At 38.9% G+C, this 15,495-nt stretch overlaps 1 protein-coding gene across 3 annotated transcripts in view; it reads right to left on the bottom strand.

The window, feature by feature from the left end:
* Positions 1 to 236: 236 nt before the first annotated feature.
* The window catches only part of METTL24 (methyltransferase like 24), a 129,394-nt gene continuing 114,135 nt past the window's right edge, over positions 237 to 15,495 (bottom strand). For all 3 annotated transcript variants that reach the window (XM_039467692.2, XM_039467693.2, XM_039467694.2), the window contains one exon: positions 237 to 6,196. In XM_039467692.2, coding sequence (XP_039323626.1) covers positions 5,882 to 6,196 — 315 coding nt within the window. In that variant the 3' untranslated portion in view covers positions 237 to 5,881. The remainder of the gene's footprint in view (positions 6,197 to 15,495) is intronic.

Genomic DNA, 15,495 nt, shown 5'->3' with positions numbered 1-15,495 from the left:
CTAGGACTCAGATAGCTTCTAGTAATAATTGAATCTTCAATTATTATTGTATTCATTCAATTAAATTATTATATGGTTCTCAGTTCCCCAAGGCCAAGAAGATCTCGAAGATCTCCAGGCTGGCATCCTTTAATTGAGAATAGGGACTATCACATGCAGTGCAATGAACAGCCATGTCAAGAAAATAACAAATTGTGTCCAAATTTAAATAACAAAATGAGAGACAGTAGTCCATCTAAATTCCAAAGCTATTTTTAATGCCAGAAAAAACTTCAATAACAAATGAAATAATCTTATAGAAAAAATTATATGGAAATAGCTTTTTAAATTTATAGTCAACAAAATTTTATTTAGCCCTTTTAACTAGCAGGTTTCATGCTAGGCACTGGGGCTGCAGATGCGGCCCTTACCCTCATAGAGTGTACAGTCTTTTGGGAAAACCAGACATTATACAAACAGAGAAAGTACAGAGTGTTAAGATAGGAATCGAGGACATTGTGGGGACACATAGCAGGGAGCCTTAAATAAGAGGGGTCCCTGAGAAAATTATGTTTGATCTGACATCAAACCTTGAGAAATAATATTTTCTTGTACAGATAATAGATTATTTTTATTGGTACATAATTGAACTATCTCATTATGTTACAGAACACAGTTGAACCTTTATTTTATAGATCTACCCAGGAGTGATATTCAAAATATCCAATGGCAAGTAAGGCAGAAGACAGGCCAGTTAGTTAGAACAGAAGCAAGCCACAGTGCTGGGTCAGGATCCCGGAAGCTGCCTTTTGTGCTGTGCATTAGCCTTTAATTACCCAGTCAAGGGGAAAGGCCTGGGCATCCTGTGAGAGTGTCTCCAGTGGAGAGGGACCATTGGGGAACCACTATGTCTCTACTGGTACTTTCTTTAAAAAGTATAAATATGTCCAATATGTTCCAAAGGACATACTTTTTTTTTAGTTGACAAATAAATTGTATATATGTATGGCACACAACGCGATATTTTGTTTTATGTATAATTGTGGAATACTAAGTCAACTAATTAACACATCCATTACCTCAAATACTTATTTTTTCTGGTGAGAATATTTTAAATCTACTCTCAGCAATTTCCCAGTATATGATACATTGCTATTAACTCTAATCACCATGTTGCACAATAGCTCTTCTCTACTGGTACATACTGATTAGATATCAGTCCTCTGCACACTTGGTTTCTGTACTGAAATTATCCAGTCTAGTGTTGAATAGTTTAGTCAAATTTGATCCCCCAAATTGAAATCTCTTATTATTTCAGATAGTCATATTGGACAAAACTAATTACTAAGAAAAAGTTGAAATAGTCTATCTGAGAAAAACAAGAAGTTGCTGGTTTTAAGAAAGCATTAAATTTTAATGTGTTGAGAACCATTTTTCCACATAGTTCTTTTTTTTTTTTTTTTTAAGTCTCACTGTGGTCCCCAGGCGGGTCTCAAACTCCTGTACTCCCGTGATCCTCCCACGTAGCTGGGAGTACAGGCATATGCCACTGCACCCCGCCTCCATACAGTTATAAAGTGTGACAACATTAAGAATGCTTGATTTATATTTCTTAAGAAATACCATCAAATCATTTAAAGAATTCTAATAATCTCTACATGTAAGCAGTTTGAGGAATATATTGAATCTTTGGGTTATAATTTTATCTGATAAGTTCAAGTACCTCTTTCAATGTAAGAAAAAGTAAGACATTTTAGCATAAAGTTAAATGTATCATTGAATCCACAGAGTATCAGCAATTGGCTAGTTCAAAAAGAATTACGTTACTGCTTAAGAATCAAACATAAATTTATCTCCACCAGAAAAGAACAATTACACTAATTGAGCTTGGAGTTCCTGTTGTATTGTTAAGTAGAATGATCTATTTAAATGAGGTCATCATTTTTACACTGGCAAAATATGATAAGCATGGCTTCCTGGGACTAATCCAAGCTTTGCAAAATCCAAACATTTAATACTTAAGAAATGCAATTCTTATACTTACTAAAAGATCTTATAATCAAGGCAAAAACGCTTACATGAATAACTGATTTGGATTACTCACTGTAAACCCATGAGTTTGTTTATGCCCTATCCTAAGGTAAATTTGGACCTTCAGTCAATTCTAGTAGAAATTTGTTCACTTCCCCACTTCCCCTAGCTCTTCATTTGAACATGTCAAGTAGTTACAAATATTTATATGATAACCTTTTATATTATAACTGCATCAAAATACAAGCACAGTAAGAAATAAGGGGAAAATTATTTTTCTTTGACAAATTATGACAGAGTTTATGCTAAAAGGCAACTTGTGAATCTCTTCCATCCTCATATGTCTCACACCTACAAGAGAGCATTGTTACTCATTTGATAAGAGCATTATCAAATGTGTATTTTCAGAATCACTTATGAACATGCTCTAGTACAAATGAAGGAGATGCATGTCCCAGATATTCACATCTTAGCTCATTTACCTGCAAGTCAAAGACTAGTATTAAGCAAAAGAGAATTACTTTGCTTAAGCAACTCCAAGTGACTGCCATTTCTAAAACCCAGGCAGAAAAGTGACAAGTATTGGGACAAGCCAGAAGAAGAGTCACTTCCAGGCCTGCAAGAGCTTTCCTGGCAGCCTAAATATATTGACAGAGAAGTTGTCGTGTCTCCATATTTCTTCAGTAAGTTTCCAGTTGGCAGGCATACTTAATCAAGTAAATGATTTAATTAAGTTCAGCAAACCTGAATGCTACAAAACGATTCTGACTCAGACTTGCAGGTCTTTACTATTTGTAGTTTTTTTCTCCCATCTTTTACTAACAGGGAGGCCAAAATGTGTCTTTTGGACAAAGCATCTGATGTTTGGTACAGGCTGTGGAAGCAGCATTGTGAATGGGACCAAACACAGACCTTTTGGGATCTGACAGACAGAAACGTAAATGATTGTTCCTCCATCTACAACTTGAGTAATCTATATAAACCATTTAACCTCTCAAAGTTTCTTTTTTTTTTTTTTTGAGACAGAGTCCCACTCTGTTTCCCAGGCTGGAGTGCAGTGGCACGATCTCGGCTCACTGCAACCTCCGCCTCCCAGGTTCCAGCAATTCTCCTGCCTCAGCCTCCCAAGTGGCTGGGACTTCAGGGGCATGCCACCATGCCCAGCTAATTTTTGTTTAGTATTGTTAGTAGAGACGGGTTTGTACCATGTTAGACAGTGGACTATGAATCTTAAAATAAAAGCCTCATGTCTATATTTTTTAAATTATCACAACTAACTCAGAAAGTCCTGTTCTCTTTTCAACTCAAGCTAGTAAGTTCATCCTAGTCTAATATAATTTGATTTCTCAGTTGAGGAATGGCATTTTCAAACCACTTCAAGGAACAAAGAGCCAACCTGGGGAATGTCGAGGATAGACGGAAGTACAAAATCAGGAAAAGGGGTAAAGTCTAGTAATAATCAGTATTCTACTGCCTCCCCCAATTTTTGAACAATGTACATACAGTTTTATACTCTCTCAGGTTATGAAAATGCCAAAAATATATTTAATTGACAATAAGGTAATAATTTGGTTTTTATGCTATTTATTTGAAATAGGATTTTAGAAAATTACGAACGTGTTTAATCCTGTAACTAGTAATGAGAGGGAGCATTTGAACCACTGAGAACCTAAACTTTCCACTTAATTTTTAACGTAGAAAGGCTTGGTGCTATTGAAAAACTGTCTAACCTAGGAAAGTAAGACAAGGTCCTCAGACCACAATTGTGTAAGTGATGCCAACTGGAAGTAAAGAAAAATGCACTTAACATTATTAGAGATCATGTATTTTTTAAAAAAGATTTGACAGCATAGGCAAGTCTGCGGGTGGAAAATCATGCTTGAAGGCAGAAGAGGCAACAGCAAAGACACCCAGATTCTGCTCTGTGCTTAGTGTAATAGGAAGTGAAGGGGAATTAAGGTTGAGTATGAAAAGCATCTTGAGTTGAAGTTCTTTTTTTTCTGTGCACAAATAAATTTTATTCAGGTATGAAAAGCAAGTACTTTTTCAAATATGTAAAATCTAAAAAGCATAAACCCATTGTATTAGTCCATTCTCACACTGCTATGAAGATGTACCTGAGACTGAGTAATTTATAAAGGAAAGATATTTAGTTGACTCATAGTTTAGCATGGCTGGGGCCTCAGGAAACTTACAGTCATGTTGGAAGGGGAAGCAAACACATTCTTCTTCACATGGCAGCAGGAAGGAGAAGAATGAGAGCCAAGCGAAGGGGGATGCCCCTTATAAAACCATCGGATCTCACAAGAACTTACTCAGTATCGTGAGAATAGCATGGGGGAATGATGCGATTACCACCCACAGGATCCCTCCCATAACACGTGGGGATTATGGGAACTACAGTTCAAGATGAAATCTGGTTGGGGACATAGCCAAACTGTATCACCTATGGACTTATGGACTCATAATGAAGTAATTATTAAAGGCCTTTTTTTTTTTTTTTTTGAGACAGAGTTTCACTCTTGTTACCCAGGCTGGAGTGCAATGGCGCCATCTCGGCTCACTGCAACCTCCGCCTCCTGGGTTCAGGCAATTCTCCTGCCTCAGCCTCCTGAGTAGCTGGGATTACAGGCATGCGCCATCATGCCCAGCTAATTTTTTGTATTTTTAGTAGAGATGGGGTTTCACCATTTTGACCAGGATGGTCTCGATCTCCTGTCCTCGTGATCCACCCGCCTCGGCCTCCCAAAGTGCTGGGATTACAGGCATAAGCCACCGCGCCTGGCCCTTTAAAGGCCTTTAATGAAGGAACAAGATGGAAAAAAGTAATCATTAAAGGCCTTTAACTGAAGGAACAAGATGGAGAAAAGAATATGTGAGTCAAGAAAATGGTGAAACATGCCAGTAGGAAAATCTATCTAGCTATCTATCAAGCTATCTATCTACCTACCTACCTACCTATAATGGTTAATTTTATGTGTCAACTTAACTGGACTAAAGGGTATCCAGATCTTTAATTAAACATTATTCTAGGTGTATCTGTGAGGATATTTCTAGATGAGATTAATATTTAAATCAGTAGACTGAATAAAGCAGATTCTTCACCCCAATATGACTGGACCTCATTCAACTGGTTGAAGGCCTGAATAGAACCTAAGGCAGAGTAAGGAAAAATTAATTCTCTGTCTGGCTGTCTTCAAGCTGGGCCATGGATCTCCTGCCTTCAGACTTGGTCTCAAACGAATTTACACCTTCGAGTTGGAGCTCATAATAGTCTAGTCTCTTTAACTAGTGACAGAATTTGATGCATTGAGTTCCCAGAAATCAGAAGTATTGCTACTTATAAAGCCACACCATGGCCTCAGCAAAGGCTGAGAAGGTAAGACTGAAATCTACAAGATTGTAAAGAATATCATTGACAAGGTAAATAAGAAAAACCTTGAAAAAGGACAATCAAATTCAAATTTAAAGCCCTATTTTAAACAGTAGGCAAAAAACTTAAAAGTCTCACCAACCTAGTAAAAACGGGAAATTTATATAATTTCATTTCATTGTTGGTGAATTTATAGGTTATAGATACATAGAGAATTTTAGGAAAAACTGAGATGAGTGGGGGATTATCTTCCAAGTTAAGGTGAAGGAAGAGTCTGGGCAAATGGGGGTGACCGTGTTCATTTCTTTAGCTAGTATTAACTGTACCCCTATCACATGACAAGCACCAGGCTTCATGTACTGCAAAGACAATAACATACCCCCTGCCTCAAGCAGGGCATGGGCTAGCAGGAGACTGGATGAGTAAACTCACGATTAGAATCATGGACACGCTCCATTCTGCAAATATTTTCTTGTGCTCCTGACGACATCCTGCATCCTATTTCCATCTTGTGTTCAACCAACTCAGAGTATAACAGCTACTTGCATTGAAAATGTCTTTCTTCAGGAATAGCTGAGGTTTAGACAAATCTTTGTAACTGTAAAAAAGCCTGAAATCCTTTTGTTCTAACTCTTTGAGAAGGCTGTACCAGAACCGCACGACGCTGCTGTCGCTGCCACTGACCTCAAACCCAGGCCAGTGGAGATGGATCTCAAAGATGAGCTGTCCAATCTGCTCAAGAACATCTTCCAGAATAAGATTTTCCAGAACTTTCCATTCTGCGCTTTCCAGATCTGCCTTGAGAACGTCAATCTGTAACAAAGCAATCAAATGAGATTAGCAGATTTAGTAAAACCGTCTTGATATCAGTAGTTTCACATTATAACTACCTCTGAAGGAAGCAGAATTTTTAAAATTTTGGAGTTGAGGGTGGTTTTCAAGTGGCCATTTACAACATGAATTTCTAACCTCATTCCATATTAAACGTTTTGAGTTTTGGGGGTTTGTTCTAGTTTTTAAGAGATGGAGGTCTCGATATGTTGCCCAGGCTAGTATAAAATTCTGGGTTCAAGCAATCCTCCTGCCTCCGCCTCTTGAGTGGCTGGGACTACAGGTGTGAGCCTATTACATTAATACATGTTAATATACAAATGATGAAATGCCAGGCAAAAATCACAACAGACCCTCTTGCTTTCTGCACAGTGGGAATGGATATCTGAGAAGGAGAAGGTAGAGTGAGTGTATCACAGACCTCTGTGCACCCCACAAACTATCTGCCACCCCAGGAAACTCAGCCAAGTCCTGACAGTAGGTGTCTATGGAAAGGAAGTGACAGATGGCCACTCTTTGCAGGGAATATCTTGCAAGCCTCATCCTCTCCCACCCCAACTTCATCAAGACTGGATACCAAGGAAGAAGTTCTTGAGTATCTGAATATTGGACTGTAAATATACATATATATATATATATATATATAATTCCACGAATTCTTTAAAATGTACATACCAGTATAGTGTTCTAAAACAAAAAGAAGTAGCAACACTATCCTCTGTTTAGTGAACACAAGTTCACATTCAAATGAGACAGAATAAAAGAAGAGGATTGGAAGATCAATATTTTGCAATTAATGAAGTTATGAGAATCAGCTCCCTTTTTCTACCTGTGTGAAAAATCCATTAGAACACCAGAACCCTAAACACCTTCGGAAATCAATGAAAGTTCATCTTTACCAAGTAGTTATATGTGCCTGATGCCATGCTAAGGGCTTCCCCTTGCAATCTCCATTTAATTCTCTCAACGATGCTGTAAGAGTGATTCTGTGAGTATCCCTAATTAAAGTTTAGGAAACCAAACTCATTGAGGAACCCATCGCCACTCACATGGCTAGAGAGGCAGTGGTGAACTCTGAACAGAGTCTGTCTACAGAGCTTGCCTTCTTAACCCCTATATAATGTTGCCTCTTCCAATATACCCAAGAGAAAAAATGGGTAACTCAGAGTCCCAGAGAGGTTTGGGGTTTGGAAAAGAAGGTGCTATCGAGAGAGCGAATATGGGTCAGTGAGTAAAGTGTTATTATCAATATTGCCACCTCACATTTGCAGAGCACTTCTCAAGGGGGATAATTTTACCATACGGAGGAAAGCTGACAGCATTCAGACATTTTGGAATCACGGGGCAGGAGCAAATCACTGCCAAAGAGCAAAGGCTGTAGCCCCAAGAGAGCACAGCAAGGGCTACTCAAGTAGCCCTTCAGGAAGCTGCTGACTGAAGTCATGAAATATCCTGCCCCGGGAAAGTGGCAATACCTTTGCTTGTTTAGAAAAAAAAAAAAAAAAAAAACAGATAAACACCAAAATGGAGGCTGCCCATTCTCTCTCCTCTCATTGCATGTCTGTTGGATATGTTTCTCATATGAGGCTCATGTGAGTCTCCCTGTGCACAGAAACATTCTGATCTAGTTTGGATGACTGTCCTCTCCAAATACTATCTTGAAATATGATTTCCAATGTTGGAGGTGTGTCCGGTAGGAGGTGTTTGGGTCACGGGGCTGAGTCCCTCATGAATGGTTTGGTGCTGTCCTGGAGATAGCAAGTGAGTTCTAGCTCTGAGTTCACGTAAGATCTGGTTGTGTAGAAAGAGTGTGGCACCTCTGTCCCTTCTATTTTTCCCTCACTTGCCATCTGATAGGCTGGTGCCTCTTCACCTTCTACCATGATTGTAAGCTCCCTGAGGCCTTGCCAGGAGCAGATACCAGCACCATGATTCCTGTACAGCCTGCAGAATCACGAGCCAAGTAAGCCTCTTTGCTTTATAAATTACCCAGGCTTAGATATTTATTTATAGTAACACAAGAACAGCCTAACACACGTTCCTTGGGTGATTTCTGAGTTGAATGGAAGAGAAGGCACACAGAATTTATATGTAACAGCTATAAGAAAATGGGCTTTCTCCTGATGCCTGAGACTCTGTGGGACATGGTTTCACATTCTTGCCTTGAATTGTACCTCCTGGTCCACCAAGGAAAAAGTGATGGTAATATCCTGAGAATACTGAGTGCCTTAGGAAAGATTGAGTTCAATAGTTTTTTATTGTCAATTCAATAGTTCCAAACCGAAAGAGAAAAAGTGAAAACAAAACAAAACCTTTTTTCATGAGAGAAACTGAGCAAAGACAGGTTACACATGAACACACACACCAGGCTAAAATAATTCCTGTGAATCAGACACAGTGAAATTTAGCCAGGTGCAGTGGCTCATGCCTATAATCCCAGCGGGTGGATCACTTGAGCCCAGGAGTTCAAGACAAGCCTGGACAACATAGTGAGACCTCATTGCTAAAAAATGAAAATAAATAAACAAATAAAACATTATTAATAAAGAAATTAACTCTTTCTTTCATCTCTGCTGCCCTGGCATGTCCACAGCTTTGTTTAATCTTGACAGGTTTAAACAGAATACTCTGAGATTAAGGGGAATTAAGCTGCCAAAGGAAATATTTAATCAAAATTTTATAAAATTTTCCAATTGATACAGAAAATATCTAAAACTCAAAGCCAGCATTTGTTGTGTCAATTCACATAGCCAAGAATGTCTTAGGTTCCTTACAGATTCGTGTTCACCATGGTCTTCTGTGAGTTTGCATATGTTGAATGTAAGGAATACACCAAAATATTAGAGGGACAGAGTAAAGTTCATCAGCATTAAATTGACCTAAAAACTCTACTAGTGATATATAAGAAATATGTTTTATATATTTATCCCAAACATCTTAAAAATAAACTATCAATCAGAAGTTATGAGCAACTCAAAGGGAACCAAATTATTAGGCCAAATCGTGGCAAATACAGGCTTTCTTTGAAAATCCAATTTCGATTTATAAAGTTTTAATCTATTCCAAAGAGCAAAAAGTATTTTCAAACACAACAACACTCCCACCCTCTTTTGATTCCAGTGACTGAAAATCCCCCACTTCAATCAGAATTATATAGGTTGGTCTACATCACGCAGCCCAGTGTGGTGCCTCCCTGAGGAGCACAGAAGCTCTTCTCTGCCTTCTGACCTGAGAGTACAGGCAGCCAAAAGGCTGTGAATAAAACATGCTCTGCTCTTCCAGTGTGCTTTTTCTATTTCTCACATTTTAGAACGTCCCATTACTGCAATGGTTTTGCAAATGTGATCTCCATTATTACTGCATAATGCATCCAATATTATTCTTATTATAAAGCACGAAACATTGCTGAATAGGATATGCCACTTTAAAGATTCTAATATCAGCTTTCAACAATTATGGCACTAAAAATCATACAAATAATTAGATGGGAATAATCAAGTGCCAATCCTAATACAGTTAGGATAAATCAGGTTTCTGGAGAAAAACAACTGACGGTTAACTCCCAGAAAACTCTAGAATATGTGAAGACATGCTTGGGTAAAAAGGTTTCAAAGAAAGTAGAGGAAACAACTTATTTGGTATAATTTCCAATGTATTAAAGTGGCCCTCCTATCAAAAATTGTCGCCTTTTCTTTGTACCTGAAATATCCAATAAATTGACTTTCAGAAACCTTTTTGAAGAAATGAGAATTTTCATTTTTAACTGGCATCAGATTTACCTGATGCCATCTGGCAGCTTCCTTATCATAGGCACAAGTTCATCCCTGTGATCATTTACCCAGAACTGTAGAGATTCGAGGAAAAGGGAGGAAGAGGCATGGGTGCTTGTATCTGTTTCCAACAACTGCCGTAATAAAAGACCATGGACTGGGAGGTTTAAATAACAGAAATGCATTGTTTCACAGTTGTGAAGACTAGAATTCCAAGATAAAGTATCCCTCTGAGAGCCCTGAGCGAGAATGTGTTCTGTGCCGCCTGCCTGGCTCCTGGTGGCTTGCTAGCAATCTTCAGCATTCTTTGGCTCCTGCATCACCTGGTCTCTGCCTTCATCTTCACGCCGTGTTCTCTCCATGTGTCCAAATTTCCTCTTTTTATAAGGACATCAGTCAGATTGGAATAGGGCCCACCCTCCTCCAGTCTGACCTCATTTTAACTAATTATATCTGGAACGACACTATTTCCAGATAAGTGGAAATAGTGTACCTTCACATTTTGAGATACTAAGGGTTTGAATTTCAACATACTAATTTGGGTGAGACACAATTCAACTCATAACAGTATTTGGGGTAGCTTTGGCAATAGGGCTTTTGCAATGTGTTTAGGAGCCAATTCCCAGGGCCAATGGATAGGAAAAGTGCCCTGCTCTATCGATCCAAGGGCCAGCAACCATCTAACACAATTATGGTTATCATTCTGACTCATGGATAAGTCCTTACATCAGCCAACGCTAACAGCTCTGGCCCTGCCAAGTGCCACACCCAGGGCAGGTCAACTAGTTTCCAAAGCCAGTTGAAACCACCACCTGGAAGTCCCTCTGCTTCATTCCTTGGTTCCTTCTCAGCAAAAACAACCAGGCCTGGTAGGGGCAGTTAGTCTTTGGTGCTCTCCCATTCCCTATATAAAAGGGTCAGATCAGGAGCTGTAGATGTGAGGATATTAACTGGTCTGAATGACTACTTAATATCCTCACATCTACAGCTCCTGATCTGACCCTTTTCCCCTTTAAGAGGGCTGACAAACAAACTATGAAGATTCTAAGACATCTTGCCGGCCTGCAAGAGGGCAGTCATGGAAGCTGTAACACCTTTTAAGTAAAGCCTGGTTCTGGGAGTCACAAACATCACTTCCACTGCATTCCATTGGTCAAGGCAAATTGCAATTCTAGCCCTTGAGGGGAGAAGTGGCATACACAGAGAGGGGAAGAGAAGTTATTCATGGCTAAATTTACAAACAATTGGCCCTAGTAATTAAAAGCAATATTACTTTATATAAATCCATAAATCAGCTACAGTAATGCAGTGGACAGGAAACTTTACTGGACACAACTAATACTCCAGGAAAAATGAATAATAAAGGCTTTATTCATCAGAATGTTATTAAAGATGGAATAGTAATAAAACATGACATCTGTTTTTAGATTTGGTTTTACTTGACAGAGAACCTGGGATATTCAATGGATTAAGATGACTAACAAAGAAAAAAATGAATAGGACAACTAAAATAAATATTTGTAAGTCTAAGTTAGATACTGTATTAGTCTGCTTGGTCTGTGTCTTAGTGTGCTTGCACCGCTATAACAAGGTATCTTAGACGAAGTAATTTATAAAGAACAAAAATTTATATCATACAGTTCCAAAGGCTGGGAAGGTGCTGGCAGGTTTGGTGTATGGAGAAAACCTGTTCTTCTGGGAGGGCATCACCTAAGTATCCTCACATGGCAGAAGGGATGGAAGGGAGAAAAGGGGCAAACTCCCTCCATCAAGCCCTTTTATAAGGTCACCTAATCCCATTCATGTGGGTACAGCCCTCCTGACTCAAACACATCCTAAAAGCCACACCTCTTAATACTGCTGCGTTGGGCCAGGTGTAGTAGCTCATGCTTGTAATCCCAGCACTTTGGGAGGCCGAGGTGGGAAGATCAGTTGAGGTCAGGTGTTCAAGACCAGCCAATGTGGCGAAACCCCATCTCTACTAAAAATATAAAAATTTGCTGGGTGTGGTGTCACACTCCTGCAATCCCAGCTACTCAGGAGGCTGAGGCAGGAGAATCGCTTGAAGCCTGGAGGCAGAGGTTACAGTGAGCTGAGACTGCACCACTGTACTCCAGCCTGGGAGACAGAGCAAAACTCCACCTTAAAAAACAAAACAAAACAAAAGCTGCTGCATTGGGATTCAGTTTCAACAGGAATTTTGGAGGAGACAAAAACATTTAAACCAGAGCAGACTGGGTGGTTTAAACAACAGAAATTAATTTTTTCCAGCTTTGGAGGCTGGAAACCCAAGATCAAAGTGTCAGCAGGTTTGGTTTCTCCTAAGTCTTCCCCCATTGGCTTGCAGATGACTGCCTTGTCCCTGAGTCCTCTCATGGCCTTTCTGCATGCACTCCTGGTGTCTCTACCTTTTCTTACAAGGACACTAGTCCTGTTGGATTAGGGTCCCACTTAACCTTAATCACCTCCTTTAAGGTCCTATCTCTAAATATAGTCACACTGGGAATTAGGGCTTTAATCTTATAAATTTGTTCTATGCAAAACAGATCTAGAACAAGTAATTTTGCTATGCTCTATTTAGAGGTAACCACTATCTCCATAAACATTTTTAGAATACATCTTGATACTATTACGGCAGGCTGCAGTGTCTCTTCTATAGTTAACGGCTAACTCTGGTTTTAGATAGTACAAGTGTTAGCCACCAAATTAATTGGAGGTGAGTCACAGAGACTGTAGTAGATCTTATTTTCCAAAGATGTAACACCATTATTTCACATCTCACATGTTTGTCTACATATGGCCTAGACACTCCCACCACTGAGACATGGGGTCAACCTATGTAGTCACACAGGGCCCTAACCCTAGAAAGGCGTTGTGCTTGATTTAATGCTCTGCTGTCACTGTCTTGAAATTCTTAACTAGTTTTAAACAAGGGGGACCCCTCATTTTTATTTTTCACTGGGCACCACAAATTATGTAGCCCATCCCCCAGAGTTGTGATGAGTTGTGAATGATTGATTGACTAACACAGTCTGATAGAAGTGATTCTAAGTGACATTCAAGCCTAGGCTGTAAAAGGTGATGCAGCTTCTACCTTGCTTATGGTTATATTCATTCTTGAAAACTCTGGCCGTCTGGAAAGGTGTCTGACTGCCCTGAGGCTGTCCTGCTAATGAGAAAATCCAAACTAGCCTTTGCAGAGAGACCAATAAAGAGGCCCTGAGTGAACACAAAGGGAGAGAAAGAGAGAGATGCCTGGCCATCCCCCAGCTGTTCTAGCCTTCATCTTGGTTCAACTGCATGAGAGACCCCGAGCAGGAAGCACCCAGCAAAGCCCTTCCCAAAACTCTGCCCCACAGAAACCATGAGAGAGCATCAAAGGATCAACTGTTGGGTTAAAAAGCTAAGCTTTGGGGTTGATTCATTACGCAGTAATAGATAACTAGAACAGAGACTAAGTGCTATTTATGAAATTTTTTTCCAAAATCTAAAAGTTACTTGAATTGTATCAACTACTATATATTCCAAAGCTGTGAGTTCTAGAAATTAATATGCATTTAACCAAAAATATTTTATTATAGAAGCAATACATTGTCACTATTTAAAAATTTAAATTATAGATAAGAAAAAAGAAGTAAAATACCTATAATACAGAATTTTGAAACAGTTTACTTCTGAACTCCCAAACATTTTTCTTTGCCATAAACACACACAAGACACATCATCATATAAACACACAAGACAGATTCTAACACACCTGATCATAATTGAAACACACACACATTTTCTACAAAATTGAAATTATCCTGTGTTTTCAAATCTGTTTTTTAACATAACAGACTATAAGTATATTTCCATGTCAATAAATTTTCCTCTAAAATTTACTCTCATAGTTCCTCAGAGCTTTCAGGATCTGAAGGAGGTGATTGAGGGTCCCCAGAAGGAGGATTAGATGTCAAGTGGATGAAGCTCAGACCTCAATTCAAGAGCAGCTCCCCTTTCATCTCCTTGATATATCTGGAATCCCTCACACATTTTCACTTGGGAAAAGAGCTCTCCTGCTTAAAAAAAATATGAAAGCCTCTATCAATAACTTATTTTTAACAGCTTTTGTAATAATGTAATTTATTTAATCAATCCTCCTTCTGGTGGCCATTTAGATATTTTCCCAAGTGATTAAAGTTACAAACTGATGCGATCAACAAGTTGGGCAACCAAGTTTTGTGTGTATGTGTGTTCTCTTATTTTCTTAGAATAAATCCCCAAAAGCAGGATAGCAGGTGCAAAAAACGGGTATGGTTTACAACTTTTAATTGTCCTAAAGCCTTCCTGTCCCTGGCTCTTAAGACACTGAGGACAAAGCAGGTTGTGCTGCTGGGAGCTGGGAACCCAGTGTAGAGAAACCATAAAGGCCTCCTCTGCTGCCACCAGCCCAGTCAGCACCCCACTGGTTTTCTCATCCTGAAGCCACATGACACTTGGGGGCATTCCTAAACCCCCTATGCCTCCATGTCTGAACAATTCCCTAGAGTAGAAAAAAACCTGCATGCGATTTAAAGGAAAACAATCCATTTTAACTAAATGCATGTTAAACTGCCTTTATATTACGTTTTATTTAAAATATTTTGATTAAAATGCTTTAAGTTATTGTTCTATATTAAATCTTTAAAATGATATAGATTTTTTTCCACCTGGAACATGCATATTAGAGTTTAAAACTGGCAATTACCATCAATTATGAAGACAACTGATCATTATTTTAATCAAAATCCCTGACTAAGAGTCAAATCTACATAAGTAACACCAATAAAATGTCAATATTAACTATACAGTTTATCAATCACCTAACCCAGAATGAAGGACTCTACACTCAGGCTCTAATTGACCTGAAAATTAAGTTGCTTGCCTCAATGTTTTCGGGCCAGAATAATCTACTATAAGTCATTTACAGATGTCTTTTACAAAATTTCTCATTTTGTAAAACAGAATTCTGAAAGGAAGTATGAAAATTAAGTTTTGTAATTGAGTTCCTATTTTAAGAACTGTTATTTTTGGCCACATCATCTAGTTATTTATAAATATTTTTAAAAATAGAATTATCAGACAGACATGGTGACTCACACCTGTAATCTCAGCACTTTGAGAGGCTGAAGCAGGTAGATCACTTGAGGCTAGGAGTTAAAGACCAGCCTGGGCAACATGGCAAAATCTTGTCTCTACTAAAACTATAAAAATTAGCTGGGCATGGTGGCACGTGTCTGTAGTCCCAGCTACTTGGGAGGCTGAAGCAGGAGAATCACTTGAACCTGGAAGGCAGAGGCTGCAGTGAGCCAAAATCACACCACTGCAGTCCAGCCTGGGTAGCAGAGCAAGACTGTCTCAAAAATAAATAAAATAAATAAATAAATAAATAAATAAATAAATAATTGAAGGCTGGGTACGGTGGCTTACACCTGTAATCCCAGTACTTTTGGAAGCCAAGGTGGGCAGATTGCCTGAGGTCAGGAGCTC

Source organism: Saimiri boliviensis, chromosome 4, assembly GCF_048565385.1.
Source record: "Saimiri boliviensis isolate mSaiBol1 chromosome 4, mSaiBol1.pri, whole genome shotgun sequence".
Lineage (NCBI taxonomy): Eukaryota > Metazoa > Chordata > Mammalia > Primates > Cebidae > Saimiri > Saimiri boliviensis.
The sequence above is the reverse complement of the archived record's forward strand: the minus strand, read 5'-3'. Positions and strand labels throughout refer to the sequence as shown.